Consider the following 25,696-nt stretch of genomic DNA (forward strand, 5'->3'; position numbering starts at 1 on the left):
AACATTCATTGCAGTTATATCCACCAATGAGCCAGGTCTCAGCCCTCTGACAAGCAGTCACCACACAGTGCTTAGGCTGAATTTAGCAAAAAAAGCATCAGCCTGCCTTCTCCAATAGCCTTCCTTGTATTCCTAGCACTTGGCACTGTGTCTAGGACAGAGCAGATCCTGGAAGGAGCAGAGATTGGGGAGTATGGTTGGAGGGGTAAAGAACAGAATTTTAAAAAAACAAAAAAACTAGGTTCAAGAATCCGGGAGCCAGGTAGATGATCTTACATCCGTATTAACAGATGCAAGAAAGCCAGGCTCACAGGGGTACCCCAACACAAGATCACGCAGCCATGGAGCGAATGAACCAGTATCTGCTTTCCCACACTGCTGCACCCCCCCTTCCCCTCAGGTTCTTCCAGCCCCTGGTGGCACCCACAGGTTAATGAAGGGTGACAGTTTGGGGAGGTATCTGGTGGATGGGTGGCTATAAGCAGATAAAAGCTTCCAGAATATGCAGAGACCTCAGGACCCACATCCTGGAGATGACATGGTCTCCAACTGCACTATTTTCTTCCTGTCTTCTGCTTGGCACAGATCAGCTCTCTATTCTAGGTGAGACTGTTTGAAGCTATTTCCCAGAGTTTGAGTTTCTGGAGTTATTTTTAGCTCTGGTTTTAGCGCATACCTGGGACAGGTGAGGCATGAAAAGGAATGTGGGTGTGGGTAACCCTTGAATCTCTAGTACCAGGGTCTGGGTCTCTTGTCATTCCAGCTAAATAAAGGAAACTCACGCCCTGATTTATAATCTGCCCTGAGGCTGGATTCCAACTAAGAACTATGTGGATGAAAAATTCTGGGGTATTCTCTAATTTTGTCTGTGGAATGTACTTCTTTTGTCTTTTATTTTTGGAATACACTTTCTTGATGATCTGCTTTGGATAACACTGGATGTCTTCATTTTCTGTAACTGATACCACAACCTGTGGTCCTTTCTACAAGGCTTTGAGGGAACTGGGTAGAAAAGGGTATGATTTTGTTTTTTCTCCTCTATCTGCAATTAGAAGCTACCTCAGACACTCTGGCTCTAAGTCAGGTGTCTTTTAAAAGCCAGCCAACTTCTAGGATATTCAGTACATTCTGAGAAAGAGTGATTTTGATCTGATTGAGTCCAGACCCCTCCTAACAGCAGAGCACCTAGAATCTGGATCTGCTTTAGGCCTGGAAAGCCCACCCAACTGAAACCATTAGGGTCCTAGCACCCCTTTAGAAGGCATAGAGAGAGGGTTTTCCTCACCTTTCAGTTTTGTATAGAGTAAATAAACCAGGCTAGCTAGTTATCAAGAAGCCATTACACAATGTCCAGACTAAGTGGCTTTATGGTACAAATGAGAAATAAGGGGACATTTTCTCTGGGCCAGCATTACACGACTACTTCCATTATTCAAAAAGAAGTTTCTGTTTTTCAGTCATATGTTAGGTGGGCTTGTATGCAACTGGAGGGGGTGGGCATAAGGAGGGGATGTTGCTTGGTTGTATTGAAGTTTTCAGTTTCTTCTCTCAGGAAAGCAGAACTAAAGGATTATACCAAAAAGAGAATGGAAGAAATCTCCTCCCAACTCCTGAAACCAGTTTTTGGTAACTTGACCACAAAGACAAGTGACATTTCACTTGGAGAATGCCAGTTTAAACTTCTATACTTTTGTTAGGTCAAGAAAAAGGCAACACTTGCAGGCCAACTATGGATCTGAGGCATACAGCAGGGGAGGGGTAGAAAGAGGGGACAAAACAGAGGTGGAAAGAGAAAGGGCCTATGGTGATAAAAAAAAAAAAAAAAAAAAAAAATTAAATAAATAAATAAATAAATAAACTTCTATACTTTTGTTACTGAAGATCTAACTCCTATCTTTCCTCCACTTTCTTTGGAATCAACTCTACCATTTCTATTCCACAAGGCAATCTTAAACTGCAAAGGACATGCCAGTCCAGAAAAAGCTGGTTGAGGAGTTTTCCCCCAAAATGTACGCCTATTCCAACCCCAGAATATGACCTCTGTTGGAAAGAGCATCTTCTGGACTATAATTAGTGAAGGAAAGGTCATGATGAATGAGAGCATGCCCTAAATTCACTGACTGGTGTCCTTATAAAGCCATGTGGCAACAGTGCTCTGAGGGGAAGAAGCTTCTACGGAGGCAGAGATGGAGCTACACTGCCACAACCAGGAGCACTGGGGAGCACAGCGGGCTGCAGGCACTGCCTGAGGCTAGGAAGAGGTGAGGAGGGTGGCTTCTCTGGAGGTTCAGGCAGAGCAAACTCCTTGATCTCAGGGTTCTAGCCTCCAGAACTAAAAGCTAGTAAGCCTATTTTAAGTCCCCCAGTTCGGGGTACTCTCTCCCATACTCTAGAAAGCTAACACAGCTGGAAAGGGGTTTCCTCAGCAAGAACTCACAAGCTTGCGGCAGAGGACAGAGACCAGAACAGCCCTGAACCATGGCAGGAACCCACAGCCCTGACCGTACTTATTAGCAGGTCACAGGCATGGACCTCTGTGCCTCCTAACCTTCAGTGACATCTTTACTTGTCCTACCTGGGATTCAAGCTTATGGTCTGGGCCTACTTACAAGCCTGAACACACCCAATCCACGTGTCTGCCGTTAGTGTACCATCTTCCCATCCCAGCAAAGCCTAAGTGTGAATATACTTTAGGGACAAGAGTTAAACTTCACAGCAGTCGTTTTAACACTTTGAGTTTCCCCAGAAGTATGTTTATTGCTCAGGAGCCCACAAACCTTAGGTCAGAGACCCTTGCCTATTTAGAAGCTCAGACTCCTTTAGGATAATTCCAGTCTCTCTTCCTGCCCACCCACCCATACCAGATTCAATTATAGCTTGCTTCTGAAATCTTCCACTGAATGGAAGGAAACACCCATTCACTTTTATTCACTGATTTAGAGAAAAAGACTTGCTATCATCCTAGCTACCGATGAGGCCTGAAAGGAAGACAGCATTAATGGACAGCTGGCCTCCAGGGGCCAACTCAGTCATGAGTCACCATTTCGACCCCACTTAACTCTCTGCCTATCCTCCTCTAAGGTTCTCTCTTTTTCCTCTTAACTCATCTAACTTAACCTTCACCCACAAGCACCATCATGAGGCGTGAAATTCAAAGCAAAGTGAATAGCAAAATAAGCCATGTCTTTGTGCCTATTAATTGTAAATGTCTTACCTATAGGCATCTGTTAGGATACATCTGAGGTAGGACTTCCTCACCTTCTACATTTACAAAGATGTTCCTGTAGCCAGTAATCCACACTTCACTACCACAGAATTTTACTGCCACCTACTTTTCACTTCTTACTAGGTACTTTGAGTCTACAAAGTGCAACCTTTGAAATACACTTTCCATTAAGATGGACAGGTCTCCCTGCTATCCAAAAAACAGCATTTCTATGAAACCTTCCTTCAACTGAAATGGCGCTGAAATGGCATAACACAAAGAAGCCACTGCCATTAAATGACATGGAAAATTTTTGAGTGTTCACAAACCTAAAAATTAACCTACCGGATCATACCAAGTAACACATAAAGCTTAAAAATCACACTCACATGTGGTAAAAGCAGGAATGACATGATACATTCACAGCCTGTTTAAAGGAGTTCCCGGGAAAGGAGTTTGGCCTGGCCACTCTCGCTGCTGGGGGTGCCGCTGCCTTTAGAATGGCTGCTGCAAAACAAACGTGGAATGCTATGTTTGTTTCCTCTTTTGTAATGAAAGCAAAAGTCCTGTTCGGGTTCCTTTTGGGTATCAAAAAAAGGTACTACTGTGTCTTCAAAAAGCTAAGTGGCATACAGCGAACTTTTGAAAAGCAGGGGTAACTCTATATGGAAAGGCTTTCTTGCAAAATTCAATCTTAATCTTAAACCTGGTCCTGACAATCCAAACTCTCTCCTCCTGGTCGGCCACTCCAAACTCTCTCCTCTAAACAAAAGTGTTCTATTCTACAAGAATGAGCAGGCATGTAAGAGCCCCCAGAGGACGGGGCTGTGCTTGAGGCAACCTCGAAGCTCGAAGTTGTTTCTGATGTCCACCAACTCGCCCTTTCCTCATAGTCCCTACAGTGCCAATTTCATTTCAGCCCCATCAGCTGACAACCCAGCTTTACCCCAATTTAAATAACCCAATAGATGGGGACAAAAGAGATAGTAGCCATTGGGCACAACGACAAGTAGGGTCCTGGAATAATCCTGCATTTCTAATGCTTCCTGATTTTACTCTAGTGACCTGGAGATATTCAGTTTTCCTAACTACCTGCTCAATCCAAGAAGCCAGGAAAGTGAATCTATTTAGGGCTCTAACAGACTGTACAGTCTGAAGGACTTCGCGCCACCCTCTTTTCTCCCCGCCCCCTGAAAAAACAACACAACCTCCTCTTAAGCAGGATTTCCCTTACAAAGCCATCCTTCATCTTGTTCCTTTGTTTTTTTAAGTCATAAATATGTTAATCTTAAATTAAGGACAACCAATGAATTGCCACGGAAGTTATCGACACCATCTGTTTCTTACCTATTAGCAAGATCTTACTTAAATCTGTAAAGTCCGTTAACCTTTAAGAGTCTTGAAGGAGCTTGAATGTTTAAAAAGTAACATTCAAATTTATTATTTCACATTAGGGCTAATGATGCACAAGCTGAGACTGCTCAAGTGTCATGGTTTATAGATGCAGAACTTCCTTCCTTTACAGTTACAGGTCAAGTGCCTCATTTAGCTAGTCCTTGACTCACAGCTGAAAAAGCCAAAGGTCTGTGTGAAGCGACAGAAGAACACATCCTACTCAGGCCAGGAGCACGGAGGCATGGCTGGAGAAGAGTAACAGTCCTGACCTCAGCACTGTGGAAGGCACTCTGCAGCAATGAGGCTCCACTGCACAGAAAGGGGAACGAGCACTGAATTAGCTGAGCAAATTCTGGATCTAATTCTGACAGATTTCAGTCTGAGGAGCTCTACCAGAGGAGGTTCCACTCTCTTCTTCAACTCCCTTCTACAGAACAGAAAAGTCTTTCACAGCAGAGAGATTAACGGCCTTTCCGTTTCTTCATTTTTCCTCCTGCCACCTTGTTCCTGACACCAATAGCACCCTCTGTGTCGTCGTTGTCCCCTGCATCTTCCCGCGGGCGTTTCTTCTTTTCTCCATGCTCTCTCAACTCCTGCAAGAAAACAGAAAGGATAGGATTGAAAGAGTTCCTGTAACTGAGGGTGACAGACACTGTCTTCCCTCCTTAAAGTCAAAAACCTTCCATTAGCAAAGGTGACCAAAATCCCCATATACAAAGATGTCAACCTTACTAGTGAGCAAACCATGAAAATTAAAAATATAAGCTACTATTTTCACATGGCAGACCAGCACACACTTAAGAGAATGGTAATTCCTCACACTGGTCAAAGTGTGGGGACATTCCCATATGCTGTCACTAAGAGCACAAATTGCTAGGGGAGCAATTTAGCATTCTCTATCAATTCAGATTTTACCAGTATGTACGCCTCGGTCTAACAATTAATTCTACTTGTTGTAGATATTTATTCTAAAGAACAAGACAAGTATGCAAATTGTACATACTAGGCTGTTCAACACAGTACTAGTTAAAATACAAAAAATTGGAAAATGCATAAACATACAACAGTGCATGCCATGTTATATATTCATAATGGAATTCTTTCCAGCCATTAAGAAATGATCACTGGATTGAATATGCACTGAAGCAGAAAATTAAAATCATTACCCCAAAACAATTCATGTCTAATTAAATAGCCAAATGTTAGCAATGGTTGTGTGGAGTGGGACAGCTATAAGTTTCACTTACTATTTTAATCTTGCTGTATTTTTCTGAATTATTTCTCCAGTGCACATATCACACTTTAATAAACAACAATGCCAAACACAAAACTCCACATAGGCAGAGGAACAAACATGAGAGCACACTTTTGTTTCTGAGAACTCCGCCCACAGGTGTGTTCTGTGTCTCTATCCCTTGGGCTAGAATTCCAGGGAGCAGACAGCCTTGCCAGGGTTCTCCTAGAAAATCTTCTCATCTCCACTCCTACCGCTACAACTACTGTGAGGAGCTGTGCAGTCTGCCTCGGCTTGCCTGGTGTTCATAAAGCTTTTTAAGGTATTCAAGGTAAGTACTGTTCCCACGTGGCAGCTGAGAGCTGATTCTGAGAGGTTAGGCACCACTGTCTATACTTAAGTTCACAGGTGGGTCTTGTGACCTCAAGTCCATTTCTTGCCACATGTGAAACAGAAACAGTAGCTGAGAATGTGGTTGCTATGTCAGACTTCGACCAAGCTCCAATTCAACCATTCAGCCGTATGCTTGCAAATCACCAACTATCAATAAGCTCCTCCATTACGTGCATCTAAAATATGAAATAAGGGCCTCCCCGGTGGCGCAGCGGTTGAGTGCTGGGTTGCAAAGCTGCCCGCGGCCTCTGTAGCGCAGGTTCAATCCCCGGCTGCTCCCTGGCCACCAGCGGAGGGTCCCACATGGCGCGTAGACCTCTCCTGCCGCCCGCTGCTCCCCTCAGCAGTGTACTTCGGTCCTTCTGCCTGCTCTGCTCCCGGCTCTGGCTCTGGTGAATTCTCTCACCCTCCCGCTTCTGACTGTACCCAGTGCTTGTATAAACAAACAAACAAATAAAACATGCCTCTAAAAAAAAAAAATAAAAAAATAAATAAATAAATAAATAAAATATGAAATAATACCCTACTCCTGCGGTTTACTGAGAAGGTCAGAACAGGCCTGGCACACAGACGACATCTTTTGCATAGAAGCTGGTGAAACAACAGTGCACATACCATCCGGGCAAACCTTTGGGCTTCAGCCACTCGTTCTGTCAGCATCATGACCTCATCATCCTGTGTGGGGAACACAGGCAATTTCTTCCCAATTAAGTGCTCTATGCGCTGGAAGAGTTCCACATCATACCTGAGGGAGGAAAATGAGCATGGTTTTGTTTGGCTGACATGCAAATAACCTCTTCATTCCAGAACTGTATGGTACTAATGATACGATAGCATAGGAGCCATGGTTTTAAACAGTATTAAATCAATTAATCCTTTTCAGATACGCAATGCCCTGGGGAATGTAAAAATGTGTTCCTTAAAAATCAGAAACAGTCATTCTAATACTCAGTTGAGGGAAAAACAACTCTAACAACTACCACTTGCTGTGTTTCCACATGCCAAGTGCTACCACAGATCTTTTACACATGTATCTCTCTAATCTCCATTAAAACCCTGCTGGGTAGCTGTTGTTATTTCCATTTTATAATGATGAAAACAGGATGAGGGGGGTCAAGTGACTGGCACAGTAAGCGCCAGAATCAGGCTCCAAGTCAGTCTGGCTCCAAAGGCCCGCTCTTCTGTCTACACTGCCCTGCCCCTGCAGATGATTTACTTACTGGGTGACAAAGGTAATAGACTTTCCAGAGCGCCCAGCTCGAGCTGTTCGACCCACTCGATGAATGTAATCCTGAAACAGAAAGGGTAAACACAATCAAGTTATATGGAATGGAAGTAAAAAACGATGCACGTCAAGTCTTACTGCAAAGCTTTGAGAGAAAATAGATTTACAATGGAAAGTGGAAAACAGATTAGGCAATTTGTTGACATAAACCTCCTACACCTTTTTTCTATACAAAATTGATCCCACTTCATTTCCCCCTTTCTTTTATTGAAAGTCCAATCTAAAAGCAGCTCTCCAAGATTAGAGATAACATGACACAGAGAAAAACAGCCATGGCTTAAGAAGCAGACGTGATTATAGCTCCGGTTTTACCACCACTAGCTCCAGTTGTCTGTAAGTCACATCACCTCCCTGACCCCTGGTTTTTAATCTCTACAACAGGGATAGAAATGTATGCCCAAAGAGTTATGCATGCTCGAGAGTTACTGTCAAAATTAAATGAGACAGCACCTTGTCTCTAGCAGTTAAATACAAAGGCAAGAGATACCAGTTATTTTCAAGTGGGGATGATTCTGCACCTCCTCTCCTGCCCCTGATTTATTCCAAGGAATTCTAGGCATTTATTCTTTGGCAGACTTGGCAATGTCTGAAAATATATCTGGTTGTCACAATGTCACCTGTGGGTGGAGGTCAGGAATGCTATTAAGCATCCTCCAATGTAAAGGACAGTCCCTACAACAAAGAGTTCACTGGTCTGAATGTTAACATTGCCAAGGCTGAGAAAACCTGAGATGAACTGGGAACCACAAACTGCCATTTCTAAAAAAATGAAACTGGGCCTCCCTGGTGGCACAGGTGGTTGAGCGAAGCACTGTGAAGCTGTCCACAGCCTCTGCAGTGCCGGTTTGATCCCTGCCGGCCTCGGAGAAACCCACATGGCAAGCAGACCTCTCCTGTCTCGCCCGTTGCTCCCCTCAGCAGTGTATTTTGTCAGTCTGGCTGGTCTGTTCCCCACTCTGTCTCTGGTGAATCCCCTCACCCTCCCACGCATCTGGCCTGTACCCCGGTTCTTGTATAAATAAAAATAAAATCTTAAAAAAAAATTTTAAATTTAAAAATTAAACTGACAAAGATCAGCACAGGCTGCACTGTGAGCATCTAATACTGCTCGTGTGTGTTAATGTCACCTCCACAGGCAGATGCAGGATGATGGGACTAGCAAATCAAGAACTTTCCCAGTTTTTTGATGTTTTAATGAAAGAAGGAAGGAAGGAACCCCACAACATTGTAACTAAGGAAAAACCATAATATTCCATGAAGAAAAACACTGTGGATTTGAAAGTCAGGTCAGCAATAAGACTCACCTTGGAATGGGTGGGAATGTCAAAGTTGACAACTACATCCACATGAGGTATGTCCAGACCTCGGCTGGCAACATCAGTTGCTAGAAGAATGGAACGAGCCTTTGCTTTGAACTTATTAAGGGATCCTAGGCGTTTGCTCTGAGATGATGAAAGAAGAAATGAAAAGACTTTTAATCTTGGAGAACTACGGAATACTGGAATCCAAGACACACAAATTACATGAACCAAGAAATAGAAATTTTTAAAAGGCGGCTCCCACTACATCCACATTGAGCTTCAAGGAACATGGAAGCAACAAAAATAATATTTAAGAATAGACTAAGAGATACAAACATGAAACTGGGGTTATTTAATATAGTATCTGGGAAGTAATATACAAAAAGTCTTTAGGGACCACGAAATTACTACCACTAGAGTTAAGCAAATCAACATCGTCCATATGAAAATATTCCACACCTCTGGAATATTCTAATTTGAGGAATATTCTAATTTGCTATCTTGAAAAGGGGAAGTAAAGCATCCAGAGTGATACTTTAAAGCTCATAAAAACAGAAGAGGCATTAATGCCATGTATTGTTAATGCACACATCTGCTGCTCTAAGCTTTATTTTATCAGGCCACCAGTTCACAGCTGGTAACAATAGAGAATCCTTACCTGGCTCATCTGTCCATGGAGGGGGATGGCAGTGAATCCAAGATTTCTGAGCAGCAGAGCTGTTCGCTGAGTATTGTTACAGGTGCTACAGAATATCATAAAGGAGTTTCCAGCCAATTCATTCAGAATATAAACCAGATATGTATCCTAAGTTACAAACCCAAAACAACATATGTAAATGAACCTGGAAAACAAAGCTGAGTTCTGGCATACAAACTAAGTAAAAGACTAAGTGTACATACAGTTGCTTCTCATTTATCCAGACTCCCAAGAGCCAGCTTTGCAGTCCCTAACCATGTGACCCATGCATTTCACACACACCCTCGATGCCATGCACAAGGAGCTCGGCACCCAGCACCCAAGAAACATCCTTACATAAAGCACAAAACTAAGAGCACTTGCCTACAAAAAGGTCATGCAATGAGCAAAGGGAAAAACACTTCAAGGATGGGGGTGGGAAGGAGTTATATCATAATTTCATTATTTTGGCTTAATATGCTGTGAATTCCTGGAATGTGTGACTTTATCAGTGATAAATACAAGCCCAGCACACACCCTAAGACATGCAGAAAGGACTCCAACTTGTAGCACAGCTCTCAGCTAATCAAGAGCTGACACATTTTCAAAAGCTTTGTTTGGTGAGGAAACAGGAATGATCAAAGCAAATACTTTACCTTGAATTTAGAGGGAATAAAAAGGTAATATTGCTGTAACTTCTCAACAGTCTGGTATTTGGAGGAAACAGCACATTTCACAGGATTCTTCAGAGCTGCTCGTTGAAGCTTTTGCACCTGAAGAGAGAAAACTTAGACTAGTACACCAATGCATAAAGCCTCTATTTTTATTTTGCTGACTGTTATTACTGGTTTTTACCAGTTCTTATAAAGAAAAAACAGAAGTCCGAGAAAATTTCACCTTCTTAGTCATGGTGGCAGAGAAGAGAAATGTTTTCCGATCTCGGGGAATCACTTTAAGGATCTTGTCAACCTAGGCACAAAGAGAAAAGGATCCCAACAATTAGACTAGACACCTACAAATCCTCTTTTGTGAAAGAGACGCAAAACAGAGAGTAACAAACTAAATCCTCACTGATCTGGGGGTTCAAAAGTTTAGTTCATTTCAGCTAAAATTTACTGAAATATTTGATACCACAGCAGATGCTATCAGAGAAAAATGCCATTCTGAGAAAAGAACAGCTTAAATCAGCAGATTAGAGCTAATCTAAGGAGTCGAGAATAATTATTAATCAACTAAAGAGGCTATGAGGAGGAGGTCACCAAAGAAAATAAAGATATCTCAAGGTGTATGAAAGAAGTGTAAATCAAATGAAATGGAAAGGGAAGCCCACTTTTGATATTTCTCATCCCTGAAATCATGGTCACACTGTATTTTTAAGATAAGATAGTAAGGCATTGACATTGTGAACAGCACCAAGAATGAAAAAAGCAAGAGTCGACCCCCCCGCCAAGTCAAGCAGACTCAGACACATTCACCTCATGGAAGTAGCTGGAATAAAGCCAGCCAAGGACTACCAGACTTGAGTTCAACCAATCACCACTTGCAAACTCTCCATCAATGAGAACTGCACTGACTGAAAACCTGATCTGCATAAAGCTGACCATGTGTAAACTAACTCCTCTCCCCATCCCCAACCAGGGCAACCTGAACACACAACTCAAGAGCTTCTTGGGTCTGTGATTCCCAGGCCACAGTCCTAATAAAACTTCCAAATAAATATTTGTATTTTGCTGAAAAGAAAGAAGGGGAGGAGAGAGGAGGGGAAGGAAGGGGAGGAGAGGGGAGGGGAGGAGAGGGGAGGGGAGGGGAGGGGAGGGGAGGGGAGGGGAAAAAAGAAAGCAGTAAAGCTGTCTTCATTAGCTGGGGTGATACAGGGCCCCACACAGAGCAGTTGTGCAATGCCAAGTTGTGAGGGAGGGCGCTTGGGTGCTCTGAGAGGAGGAAAGGAGCTGCGAGCTCACCTCTGTCTCAAAGTCCATATTCAGTATTCGGTCTGCTTCATCCATGACCAAGTATTTGAGTGCTCTTAAGTTGAAACCTTTTGTATTTTCCAAATGGTCAATTAGTCGACCGGGAGTTGCTACAATGAAAGAAGGAGTAGAGAGGGAATGTTTAAGGAAAAGGACAAAGAGAGAATTATCGAGCCCTCCCTCTCAACCTCCCAAATTTCAGAAATTAAAAAACTAAACAGGGCCATAAAAATTTATCCTGTAAGTTAATACCCAACACCAGATTTTCTCCAATTCACCACTCCCAGGGTCTTACCTCTGTTCATTACTTACCTATTATTATATGTGGTTTTTTCGCCAGGGCCAGAGATTGGGACATTGAATCAATGCCACCTACAATCACAGCTGCAGAAATAAAAGGAACATTAGTTGTTTTCATTGGTTTGCTGCACATCTAAAACCAATGCAATATTTCTACTTCAATTTCTCTTCCCTTACAAGTTCTCTTTCCCCAAAGTTAAAATACCAAATCAGGGGGCCTCCCTGGTGGCGCAAGGGGTTAAGCACAGTTCTACAAAGCTATCCACAGCAGACCTCTCCTGTCTCATCTGCTGCTCTCCTCAGCAATGTATTTCAGTCAGTCTGCCTGTTCTGCTCCCCACTCTGTCTCTGGTGACTCCTCTCACCACCCCCTCATCTCTGGCCTGCACCCCAGCTCTTGTATGCATAAATAAATAAATCTTTTAAAAAAAAAAAAGACAAAAAAATACCAAATGAATGCTTTAGGTCAATGAACTTATGCTAATACTTCCTCCCATTCTCCTTTCACACTCATCCTCAGGAGGCAAACAAACCTGAAGATGCCCTTCCTCTCACTCACCACACTGCACTCCAATAGAAGACCCCAGGGCTTCAAACTGCTCTGAGATCTGAAAGGCCAGCTCCCGGGTGGGCGTGAGAACCAAAGCAAACAGACGCTGGGGCGTCTCCAGCAGAGCATTCAGAATGGGTAGAGCGAAGGCCGCTGTCTTTCCAGAACCCGTTTCTGCCAATCCAATGATATCACGCCCTAGAAGGAAAAGAAAACATCTAATTGCAAAGACATTCCTTTTGTCTTTCCCCCACATTTTCTAGTGACACAATATTAAGCACAAAATAGGCACTGAATAAATATTTAAAGAACTAGGGGGAGAGGAAGGTTGAACTAAACAGAAAATATAGTATCTGTCCTAGATGAGCTTAAAATCCCAGGGCAAGAGACAAAAACACAAAAGCATACCAGGGAAGAGTCTCCACAGGCCCAACAAAGCACAGTGAGAACACAAGGAAGGAGGGACTTATGGCTTGCAGAAGTCAGGAAGATGAACAGAGGTAACAGGTAAATTAAATCTGCAAGTGCAGAAAGGAGGAGCAGAAGGTCATTCCTGTCTGAGGAAAGAGGGTGGAGGCTTTAAACCAGCATCAGGAGACCACACGGCTAAGACACAGAACTTTAAGGGGCAAAGGAGAAGGATTAGACTAGAAAGGAAACTCATACACCAAGCTAAGCAGTTCAGGTATCTTCCTGTCAAAGAGAGAACGAGGGTTTCAAGGGGGCCTGTCATGACCAGTGTCCTCTGTAGGAAGGGAACCTCCAGGCCTGATGGCAAAGGGGAGCCACGAAGATGAACAGCACAGGTCGAGTACCAAGCTCCTTCGAAGGGAAGCATTCGGCCAGCCATTCCTTAAGCACAGATCCTCAGACTTTATGCTGGCCAATCAAGGCCCTAACTGCAGAGTGGAAATGAACTCTCACACCCAGGTGCCCCTCTAGACTGGCCCACAAGGTAGCGGTGATCAAGCCGCTGCCCTGTGGGAACACTTCCTCTTGGACAATGGCCTGTGCCTTGACTGTGCAACTGCTGTGGTTGCCTTACCTAGAGATCAGTCCTCAATAAACCCCCGATCTGAGACAACCCAAACAGGATTCTGTCCCTTACCATGGAAAATGATCTAAATGGCCAGAATGGGGAACAAAGAGGAAAAGATGAACTCCGTTAGGATAGCAGGAGACTCAGGATGGTGCCCAAACTGAGGCAAGGCAGTGAGGACAGGAGAAAGGGAGATTCAGAAAGCAGGCACAGCAAATGTGGTTGACACACAGGTTTCTAGCCCGAGAAAGGCACAGGTCATAAATTAAGATGAGATAACAGAAAAATTAATTCTGGTGAGGAAAATGACTACAACCTGAGGTCCCTGCAGTCAAGCTTAGAAAAGAAACATCTAAATCCAGTTGGACATACTTGTTTTTGTTTTTTAAAAGATTTACGTATACAAGAACTGGGGTGCAGGCCAGAGGTATAGGGGGTGAGAGGATTCACCAGAGACAGAGTGGGGACCAGAACAGGTGAATCTACTGAAATACACTGCTGAGGGGAGCAGTGGGCGAGACAGGTGAGATCTGCTGCACCACGTGGGTAGCTCCCTGCCTGGGGATTGAACTCGTACTGCAGTGGCTGCGGATAGCTTCATAGTGCTGCATCTTAACTAACACTTGCGCCACCAGTGAGGCCCCTGGACATACTTGTTTTGAGCTTAGCAGAAAAGTATGGGCTAGAAAAACAGCCATGGAAGCCATAAGCCTCCTGCCAGTGGTCTCTCCCAGGAGCAGACACGTCCGAACAATCCATGAGGTTTTCATATGTATTCCTGCTAACATCAGACCCCTGGAAAATTTGAACAGTAAATTTAGTTTGGAGCCTAAATGGCTAACACTTTGAAAGTTCCACAGATGATTCTGATGAGCACTGGCTGCAACTCAGTGATGCGGAATGTGTGAGAGCATCAGGACTAGATAAGACATCTTAGCGTTTCTGAGGGAGGAAAAAAAGCTAAAGATAGGATCAACACTGCAACGGAAAGGGCCCAGAAGAAACCGAGCAAGAACAGCTACAGAGACAGAGAACAGCACTGTCTTAAACTTGAGGAGGAAGAATGCTTCGAGAAGGGAAAGCCATCATTGTCCAGAACAGACTTTGAATTTCTCTCTCTCTTAAACATCGATCACGTAATCACATCAACTCAGGGCTACCATTCCAGATCAAACAATGTATTTCAGTGAGTTCTACCCTTTAGCCTTCTATCCATTAAATCTCTGTGCTTTTCCTACAAAAGAACATGCAGAAACATATATGAGAAGACAGACAGGACAATGGGCTAATCTGGCAAAGGTTACAGGGACAAATGACAACAGAGGGAAAATATTTCTTCCTCATCTATGATTCAATGTTCCCCTTAGTTACAAAGGTGCCAATGAACTGCAACAATGTCCTCCTATTTTTGAGCTAAGAATTGTCAAAACTTTTTATTCCTCAACTCTTTAAAAACTCTCTCTGTCCGATCCTTGTACCACAACCTCTCTCGGGAATAGAAAAAAACCAGTAGGATCTGGCCTCTTTTTTTGTCAAGAGAAAGCTTAAAATTCTGGAAGGGGAAAATAAGATTTAGGGAAGTAAAGTAGATTCCATGGCTTGATGCAGGCGATCAGAGAAACGCCCACTGCTACAGCTAAGGCTTGCACACTTTGTTTTTCTATGATCCCCCAGAGCTACCTGAGAGCAACACTGGCGCTACGCCCTGCAGAGACTTTCTCCACACTAAGGTTCTTTATACTCCTCATCCTACCTTCTGTATGTAATGGAGTGGCTGCCATCCCCAAAATGCTCTTACCTAATGTGTCTGAAATAGCACTCTCATGATTCTCAACCCTCCTACTGAGTCTCCATTTCTCCTCTCTGTCCTCTCTTGGCTTCATTTTGCAACCTAACATGTTTGGATAACAGGTTTCTATGTAGTTCTGGTCCCTTTATCAAGTTGCAATTCTTAGATTCCAACTGTGCATAGCTGACGCTAGCTCTTTGGTAACCAAGATCAATTATTCCCAGTAAGCTCATCTTTCTTAAAATTGTTTTTCTTTTAAATAAGTTGTACAAGGCCTCCCTAGTGGCACAGGGGTTAAGCCTCAGCATTATCAAGCTATCACCAGCCAATGCAACACGAGTTCAATACCTGACCAGGGAGCTAACCCACATGGCGCAGCAGACCTCTCCTGTCTCGCCCTTGATCCCCTCAGCAGTGTATTTCAGTACATCTGCCACTCTGTCTCTGGCGAATCCTCTCACCCCTACCATACCTCTGGCCTACACCCCAGTTCTTGTATGCATAAATAAGTAAAAATAAATCTTTAAAAAAAAAGTTTTGAAAAAAATAAATAAGTTGTACACCAATATGTCCTAAACACATAAGCCAAAAATTCTGTAATAATCTTGTATGTCCCCATTGCTTCCCTTACACTGACCAAACTGGATGTAAGATTATCTATCATCTTCTCTTTTTCATTCTCACTTCCACCACTCTATTATTTATTGCCAAAGTATTACAATGACCTCCCAAATGGTCTCCCAGTCTCTGCTCACCGGGCTCTAAACTATTTAATGAGCTATGAGATTAATCTTCCAAGAACACAACTCTAAGGAGTATATGCCTGCTTGAAAAAAAAAAAACAAACAAACAAAAAAACCCAAAAGTACTCCACACTCTATGGAACTAAAGCCAAATTCTTTTATCCAGCATTCATGGACAGCCTAACCTGATACCCATCAACTTACTGTTCTTTTCCACCACTCAGGTAAGTATTTTCGAGTATTCACACAATACCATGTTTTCCAGCCTCGTTGGCTTTTGTTCATACTGTTCCCTACGCCTAGAAATGTCTCCTCTCCCATCACATCTGATTGTCTAGATTCTACTTCAGCTCAAATGTATTTTAAAATAAAATATATTTTCCCTAACATTTTTAATCTTCAGTGAGCATATTTTTACTTCACTTGAAGTGTGCAAACAATAATTCTCTAAGTGGTAAATATTTAATTGAGTATAACTTCTGACTGAATCTGCACCAGGTCACAGATTTCATCTCAACCTACCTTGTAAAGCCAAAGGAATAGCTTCAATCTGGATCTTGGTGGGCTTTGTCCATCCCAACTGGTCACAGGCTTCACACAACACATCGGTCACACCCTTAGAATTCAGAAAAATACACTTCAATCAAGAGCACACACTTGCCTCTCTCCTAATTAAATGACTATCAGAGACCTTGCTGATGACACGTGCATCCCGTACACTTTGACTGAAAAAGTACCTACTGTGAGCCTATTCAGTCTGCTCTTTGAGTGGCTCAAGACTCCACACATTCTCCTTACCAGGCCAAGGCCAAGTTCTTTACATGTATTATTTCATTTAATCCTCACAGTTCTTGGTACTTATTATAGTCATCCCTGACTTACAGAGGTGCAAAGTGAGGCAGAGAGAGAAAATCTGCCTCTAGCAAGTGTTTGGGTCAAAACTGGTTCATCTTACTCTGAAGCCCAACATATAATTTTTAAAATCCGATTAGTCGCAGTTACAACAGTCACTCCAAAACGGAAAAGAGCGCAAATGGGGCTCTCAGAGGTCGGCAGCCCTAGCCAAAGCCCCAAACTCAGAGGCTGGGGTAGGAAGTCGGGAAGCCGAGCTTCAGAAATTCTGGGAGAAACATAAGTGAGGCCCCAGCTGCTTCTGTACAGAACCGGAGAGTATCTAATATAACCGGACTCTTGCCGGCTCCTGGTGCCAGTAGTAGATAGAGAAGTTAGCGTCGTCCACTCTCACCAGGTCTTTAAATGTTTTAGTTTCCTCCTCCCCGACAGCCGGCTGGGGCTCTTCACTCGCGGGATCGTGCTCCTCGGACGCCGCCATGTTGTCCGCGAGTTCCGGAAGTGGGTCGGCGGCGCACAGGCTGCTGGGAAATGTAGTTTTAATTCTCGCAAGAAAGCGTGTTTTGGGCGACCCCTACGGGATTGCCGGGGTCTTGCATCAGACTGCCAGGCGTGTGGGACCTCCAGAAAACTAAGAATTTAGAAACCTCGCGAAAATAATAGTCGTTAGGAATGGCTACGAGCAGCGTATGGACTTGGGGAATTGAACCATGTGCAGGAGGGACAGGAAACCCAGACCTCCAGTCAGACCTTTAGGTCCATTTTAAAAATTTTCCCCACCTCTCATGTTGTTATACCCCTCCCTTTCGTGGACAGGTTGATAATCACTGTACTATTTATTTTTTTAGAAAGATTTATTTATTTATACAAGAGCTGGGGTACAGGTCAGAGGTGCAGGAGGGTGAGAGGATTCACCAGAGACAGACCAGGGAACAGAACAGGCAGACGGATCAAAAACACTGCTGAGGGAAGCAGCAGGCGAGACAGGAGAGGTCTGCCAGGCCATGTGGGTATCTCCCTGGCTAGCAGGGAATCGAACCCTCACTGCAGAGACTGAGGACAGCTTCACAGCTCTGTGCTCAACCTGCTACGCCACAGGGGAGGCCCCACTGTACTATTTATTATAATTATTCCGATCATTTATTCAGGGCTATGTTAGATGCCTAAGGAACAGAATAGCGTGCCTGTCCCTCATGGAGAAGACAGATAATGAGGTGATCACAGATAATTTCGAGTTGTGAAAGGTATTCTGATAACCAGGAATTAAAATGGCGGAGAGTAACCTGGGGGGCTGGGTTATGGGGATAACTGTGAGATTGGGGAAGCCCTCTCTGAGGCAGTGATCTCTAAGCTGAGACCTCACTGATGAGCAGGAAAGAGAGACAATTATTTCAGGCTAAGGGGGAAAGAAATACAAAGGCCCTGAGGGAGTACAGCAGATGAGGTTTTTCTGGAAGCAGTCTGCCACTACTGAGGCAAATGAAATATGTTGTATGCCCTGGACTCAGCCAACCGGCTCCTGTGCCAGCTGCAGCTTCTCACACCATGCCAGCTGACATTGCAGCGTTACTGTGGTTACTGTGGAGGTGGGCAGTTGGAGGTGCTCTGAGGTCCATTGCTGGAAGAGTGAATAATTAATATGAGCACATGGTATGAGAAAACATGCCCCAAATCTCAAAAATTTAGTGCTAAATGAGGGAAATATAAACGGCACCATGTACACCTGAAACATCTCCCCACAGTCATTGCATTTGACTGGAAAATACATATAAATAGGAGACAGTGGGCCTCCCTGGTGGCGCAGCATGAGTTCAATTCCCAGCCCACCAGGGAGCTTACCCACATGGTGCAGCAGATCTCTCCTGTTTCTCCCACTGCTCCCTTAGCAGTGTATTTCAGTAGATCTACCTGTTCTGTTCCCAACTCTGTCTCTGGTGAATCCTTTCACCCCCCGCACCTCTGGCTTACACTCCAGTTCTTGTATGAATAAATAAATAAATCTTTAAATATATATAAATATATAAATAATAATAATAAAATAAATAGGAGGCATTTTAAAATGGTTGCCTGTGAGGAATTGGGGGGAACTGGGAATTGGAGAAGTGCGGATAAAAGAGAATAAATGTACAAAGCTAGAGAGAACCCTTGGGTGAAGTGTGCCTTGATCTGATCATCGTAAACTCAGTGTGCCCGAGACCCTTCCCACCACTACACCAAAAAACGCACCAACTTAGGAATCCCACTAGACTCAACCACAAAGGGAGGGAGATCAGGGAAGTAGGCTCAGATCAGCCCTGTTGAGAAAGGTGTGGGGTTCAGATATGATCCTCAATAAAAAAGGAAGCCCCTGGAGGGTTTTGAGCAGGGAAGTGACAGGATTGCCTTTTCAAAGTATCACTCTAACTCTGCATGGAGAAAGAATGTAGAGAAGAAAGAATGGAAAAGAAAAACCACCTAAGAAGTAAGTCAGTGCACAGCTTGACATAAATTCTGCCTGAAATGGATTACAACTCAACAGAGCATTGGCATCAGGTTTCATGAAGACCAGGAAGACTTCACCGCCTGTCTCTTTAGAGAATGTTTGAGATTCCACCCCAATGGAACAGGCTGGGACCTTTGGTCTTTATGTCAGTTCATCCCAAGTCCAAGGACAGGAGAGAAGTCACACTCTGTGTGAAACAGCAGGTGACCCTGAAATGCTTCCGGCAGGCAGTCCTTAGCACTTACCCTTGCCAAAGCAGTCCTTGGCCCTCAGCTTACTTAGCTCCCTCATGGGACTCCATTTTCCTGGATCTGGGAATTAGGCCACGCCACGTGATCTCCAAAGTGGAAATAGGCTTAGGGAGAAGGGGGAGTAGATTTATCAAAGAAAACCTTCCATCCTCATTCCAGCCCTTCCTCTTCTTCATACTGCTACTGTAGACCTCCAGGGGAAGTTGTGCTCCTTGTTTGACAAATGAGGAACTCGGGTCCTGGACAGTAAAGAGACATGTCACACAGTAAGCTAACAAGAAAAAAGACTAGAAGCCAGGCCTCTGGAGACCCAAACCAAAGCTTTGACTGGGCATGACCTGATCATATGCAGCTTTCTCTGAAAACTCACACTCAGAATTCCTATGCCACACAGACTTTTCTGTAAAAACAGAGAGAAGCAGCTGGAATATGTATGCTGCTTCCCTTAGACTCTTTCTCTGATTTCAGCTAGGGGAATGGAACATAAATGAAAAGTGCTGACAGAATGGGGAAGACATGATGGGGAGTGAGGGAAGCAGAGACAAGAGGCTCATAAAGGAAACCCAGATGGAAACAATTGGCAGGATTTTACAAGTGTATATAAAATATAGGGTCTAAAGTTACCCATGTTTTGCTAAAACGTGTTACAGACAAGAAAAAAAAATCACGTAGATTTCCGAGGGCCCAAGACTGCTCTAAAGAGAAACTGCTATAAACCACTCAAATGCTATTATAATGTGAAACTCTTTCCATTTTAGTCATGCAAAACTTTTTTCTGTTTGTTCATGGATAATTCCCATATAGGCTATTTTTAAAACCTCCTCTGGTGCCAGGGCCCCTGAGGCACCCAGGGAAACTATGGCCGCCATGACAACAGCAATAGGGATCCACTCTGTGGTGCTGGCCAGACCGGCGAGGTTTGGGTCTCCACCAGCACTCTCCTAAGGACAGGATTCATGTCAGACCCCCAGTGTGACCCCAGTTGGGTTCCAGAGACACAAGCCTGCATCAACTGCCAGGATGGCCTATTTTAACTATTCCCCCCAGATTTGGAGCCATTTAGATATTTGTATTCTGGTCATGGAAAGAAGAGAGGTCCCTTCTAGTACCAGAGCCATGTCATATCCTGTGCTTTAGAACAATGAGGAAGGTTAAAGAGGAAATCCAAATAAACACACAAAATGATGAAGGGAAGGCCAGCCCAAAACAATACATTGGCTCCAGAAGGAGAGGTAAAAGGCCATGACCGGCCTTGCTCTATTGCCTCAGCCTGCCTGACACAAAAATATTAAAAGTTCTATTTTATAACTGTATAGTAATGACAAATATATTGGTGTCCTATATTAATATAACGTATCTGACTTAAAGGTTCTTTTCTTTTGATTTTAAAAGAAAGATAAATCTTTTTAGTAGGCCTTTAAAGGTACCGTGGGCTCCTAGACTCTGTGGTTACTGAGTCTGGTGAATAAGGGAAGGACATGTGGACCGTGGTGAGCCCTTCCAGAGGCCAGTGACACTAGGCGATTGTGAGGTGGGCCTGGACAGTGAGGGTTCCTGAGCCAAAGGTTAAATAAGCCTTCAAATGGAGAGACAACAGATCTGTGTAGCATTCAGACAAGACTGAGTTAGTCAAAACAAACAAAGTCTTCAATACGAAGAAAAGCATGAGGGGCGGGGGTCCAGAGAGAAAGGAACTGCTGGTTGAATTGCATTAATTATACGATGAATGGATTGGTGGGGATCACCAGGAAATGTGTGTAGGCATCTGATTCTACTGCTGTACACCTGCAACTTACATGTTATCAACCAATGTTAACTCCATAAAATTTCTTTACAAAAAAGAATCAGTTCTTAATCAGTCTCTACACAAAATCCTCCCAGGAGTTGCATGCCCTAAAGACTATTTTTGGAGAAAGCTCACTTATACAAAGTAATTCATCAAAAAGGAGCCAAAGCAAAATTTAAGATTATCTTTAACTTATGAATTATAACCTGTTATGAATATGTACATTCAAGTGAAGAAAAGACAGATGATGTGATAATGAGGACAGAGAGAGGATAGCTCACATGGATTCTGGAAAACTGTATTTGTTTCTTTATTCAACAAATATTCACCAATACCACACCAGGCATTAGGATCCAGAAGTGAGCATGAAACTATATAGAATCTGCGAAGAAGTTTCTTGGGAAAGGAGAATTCCGTGGCAGATGGAATTAAGGTTGCTGGCAAGCTAACTTTAAAATAGGGAAAGAAGGGCCTCCCCGGTGGCGCAGCGGTTGAGTGCTGGGTTGCGAAGCTGCCCGCGGCCTCTGTGGCGCCGGTTCGATCCCTGGCTGCTCCCCGGCCACCGGAGGAGGGTCCCACATGGCGCACAGACCTCTCCTGCCACCCGCTGCTCCCCTCAGCAGTGTACTTCGGTCCTTCTGCCTGCTCTGCTCCCTGCTCTGGCTCTGGTGAATTTTCTCACCCTCCCGCGCTTCTGACTGTACCCAGTGCTTGTATAAACATAAAACAAACAAATAAATAAATAAAACATGCCTCTATTTAAAAAAAAAATTAAAATAGGGAGAGTAGCTTGGATTGTCCAGGTTGGCCCAGTGTGAATAGGAGGGTCCTGAGAAGTGCAGGAAACAGCAAGAGAAGAGGTGAGAAAGACGCCGTGGGAGAAGGATGCAGCCTGTCACCATGGCTTCAAAGACGGAGGAGCATGACAACCTCCAGAAGGTGGAAAAGACCAGGAAAAAAACAGATCTCTCTTAGAGCCTCTGGGAAGGAACACAACTCTGCCAACTATTTTCCTTTAGCCAGTGATACTCTGCAAGAACATTAATTTGTGTCGTTTTAAGCCACTAGATTTACATCCGTCAGAAGCCCACACGCAGCCTGACAAACTAGATATTTCCTTTTTTTCCCCTCCCTTTTGTATTCACCTGAATAGTTAGGAAACTTTTTTATTTCATTTTCATTTTTTCAAATTCCAACCAGAAGCTAAATACAATTGGAAACTTGTAAGCACAAAGGAGTAGAATCATTCAGATTTACTTGAATAAAACTATGTAACCCTTAAGCAAAGCTTTTCTTCATTTAAAAGAAAAAACAAAACAAAATAATTATAGTAGTGTTTCTGCATTCCTGACATCACTAGAATGCAAACTCTGTAATGGCCAAGATGACTGACAGTTATGTTCACTACTCCATGCTTAATGCCTAGAAAAATATCTAGCATAGAGTAGGCACTCACTATTTCATTGAATGAGTATCTGTGTGTCTGTCAGTATCTGGTGGGGGGGCGGGGCGGATGAAGAAAGGCAGAATGAAGCAGCAGCTGTGACTGGAAAAGTCATAGCATGTATGATAAGAAGTAGGAAACGAGATTGAGCTTCTGGAGCTGGGCTATTGCTTTAGGCCAAGTATGTTCACCCCTAGTAAGAGGAGAAGCAGCCCACCAGCTTTCCACATGTAAGGCAGGGGTGTGGGGACAAGGGCCAATCTGGCCATGGTAGGCAAAAGAAAAATGTCTCTTATCTGTTCTGAGAAGTAAATGTGGGTTGTGACTTTGTGGGAAAGCCTGCAGGACTGGTGATGCAGAGAGGCGGGACACGTTCCCTCTTGGCCCCCCAGATCACTCTGAAGTCTCCATTAGATAACATCCCCTTAAAAAGGAGGCCCCTGGAGAGGAAAGCTTTCAGAAGTCAGGAGGGTTATTGTTAGCTGCACAGGTTTATGATTCAGTTATACAACCGAGCTAAGACTGGACCTGGTGGTTAGGCTGACCCCACCAGTTCAAGAGCCTGGGAGGTGAGATGCCACGTTCAACACAGAAATGCCTTGCCCCTCTGCCCATGTTTCTTGCCCTTAGAAATCCTGCAAGCAGTTTGCATCGTGGTCAGTGATGATCTCATTCTTCTCTCCAGGCTGGTCAAAACCACAGGTCTGATAGTGTTCTATCTACACTCTCTAGAATGTACACATACCATAAATGGCTAGTCTCAGCCATTAAAAAGAAGGAAATCCTGCCATTGGTGACAACATGGATGGATGTGGAAGGCATTACGCTGAGGGAATGAAGTCAGAGAAAGACAAATACCATATGATCTCACTTATGTGTGAAATCTACAAAACAAAACTAAAAACTAAAACAAAACAAGCTATAGCTACAGAGAACCTATTCATGGTTGCCAGAGGCAGGGGGTAGGGGTGATGAAATGGGTGAAAGGGTCAAAAAGTACACATTTTCCATTCTAAATAAGTCCTGGGGATTTGAAAGTTACTAAGAGAGTAAATCTTTAAAGTTCTCACCCCAAGAAAAAGATTATTACTATGCGTGAAGACAAATGCTAATTAGGCTTCTTGTGGTGAATATTTCTCTCTATACATAATTATCAAATCATTACATTATATCCCTGAAGTAATGTTATCTGTCAGTTATACCTCAATTAAAAAATTGTATTATTCTCAACAATGAATACCAGAAACTTATATAATGTTCTAAAGCAATGTTACTTCAATTTTAAAAATTAAGATTATAAAAAATATATATAGCAAGTACCACAGGAATTCATCACCTCTCTGAATGTAACTCAGAGTTACTTACACTGAATATAAAGTGTGTATAAACTTAAATTCAGAGTCCAGTTTTAGGTACAATTGCATTTCATTAGATTGGAATATGAGCAACTCCATGATGTAGATGTAAAGGAATCAAGGGCTGTAGGATAGCATGAATTTGAGTGGAAAGAACCCAGAATCAGAAAAGCCAGCTTGTGGGTTGTTACAGTGACCAGGTCATGCAAGCCTGGGTGGGTTTAGATAACAGGGAATGGATCAAAATGCATGGGAGAGACATTTAGCGAGTTGTTTAATAGGAAGCAACCCTGAGTACCTTGGCAAAGGGACAATGGAGAAATAATGAAGAAGGAAATTTGGAGATGAGATTTCAAGGTAGGCAAATGGGACACTAATGTTGCCTTTGACAAAGGGAGAAGGACCAGCTTCCAGAGAAGAAGGAGGATCCTGTAGATGTTCTAGAAGTAATACCAGTCTATATACACCATGCCAGAGAGTGCTTGTTCATTTGTTCATTCAACAAATGCTTAGGAGCATCTCCTGTAGGGGGAGCTGGAGAGACACTGTGGGGAGGCTTAGTGATACAGTGTCCTTAAGCCTTTGGGGGTTGACACAAATATCTCTAATCAGTGGTATTGCATGATCAATCAAGTGTAAGTGGCAGGGACTGCTCTTAGACATTCAGGTAAGGGCAAGACCACATCTGACTGACATTAAAGTGTAGCACTCCAGCAAGAGAAATAAATAGGAGGAGACAACTAGAACTTTCTTTTTTGTACATTCTCCCTGCAGTTTCCTTTAGTCAGTCAGTGATCTCCACCTTTTTTTTTTTTTAATCTCACCATCACCATGTACCCTCTAAATTCAAACTGACCCAGAAGAATCCTTGAGCTATGGATATGCATTCCAGCATGCAATCCAGAACTGGACAAACACCAGGAATGGACATGAAGGCTTCAGTAAAGGGGATATGATAGAGGTGAGAGGGAGAGCAACCAGGGTCTGAGGTTCAACGAACACTTCAGGTCTAGGAGAAAAAGAAAGAAAAGTTACTAAGGAAGCTAAACAGGGAAACAAATAAGAAAGAAGATGTCACAGAATTCAAGAGAGAAGAACGTTCTAGGATTTGTGTAGTCAACCATGTCAAACGCCAAGTCCAACAGTTATTAGTGTTTTATATATTAAAGCTCAGAGAACAATGTTACAAGCATCAAAGCATGTTATTTTGAATAGTTTTATGAAGCCTAAAATCTTATATCTACTCACACATATCTACTCATCTACAAGGCTTTTCAGTTTTAGTCCATAACTGCCCAACTGAAATTGAGTACAAAACCCTAATAGGGAGAAAACTGACAGGCAGCTTCAGTGGTAGTTTCGATGGAATGACCCCAATAAGTTTCATTTCCAGAAGTTTTTACACAAAATCTGGAAAAACCTGCTGAACCAGTCATTTCTTTTTTCATATCTGTGCAGCCTTTGTCACTGGTAAGTCCCAGCACATCAACAGGTAACAAAAAGTTTTGCTTAATCTTATCCTTCCATTCTAGGCACTTGGTTTGTAAGAATCTTGTTTGTGACACCTGGGACAGAATTACAAAATATCTCTAATATTTTGTAGTATTTAATCTGATCATTAAAGCAGAAGATTGTTTTCAAATCAG

General features: G+C 43.2%; 1 protein-coding gene across 2 annotated transcripts; it reads right to left on the reverse strand.

Moving 5' to 3' along the window:
• Positions 1 to 5,061: 5,061 nt before the first annotated feature.
• On the reverse strand, positions 5,062 to 17,213 carry DDX47 (DEAD-box helicase 47; the record flags this gene model as incomplete). 2 transcript variants are annotated; one of them, XM_084254776.1, is made up of 12 exons in its annotated part: positions 5,062 to 5,193; positions 6,843 to 6,972; positions 7,448 to 7,518; positions 8,817 to 8,954; positions 9,472 to 9,618; positions 10,146 to 10,262; positions 10,387 to 10,458; positions 11,451 to 11,569; positions 11,772 to 11,843; positions 12,319 to 12,507; positions 16,403 to 16,496; positions 17,127 to 17,213. In XM_084254776.1, 12 exons carry the CDS (start codon positions 17,211 to 17,213, stop codon positions 5,062 to 5,064), a joined length of 1,368 nt encoding a protein of 455 aa, XP_084110902.1. The 2 variants fall into 2 exon arrangements, with proteins under 2 accessions (XP_084110902.1, XP_084110903.1); XM_084254777.1 differs by lacking the exon at positions 9,472 to 9,618.
• Between the last annotated feature and the right edge of the window lie 8,483 nt (positions 17,214 to 25,696).

The sequence above is a fragment of the Talpa europaea genome (assembly GCF_964194135.1).
Source record: "Talpa europaea genome assembly, chromosome: 15".
Lineage (NCBI taxonomy): Eukaryota > Metazoa > Chordata > Mammalia > Eulipotyphla > Talpidae > Talpa > Talpa europaea.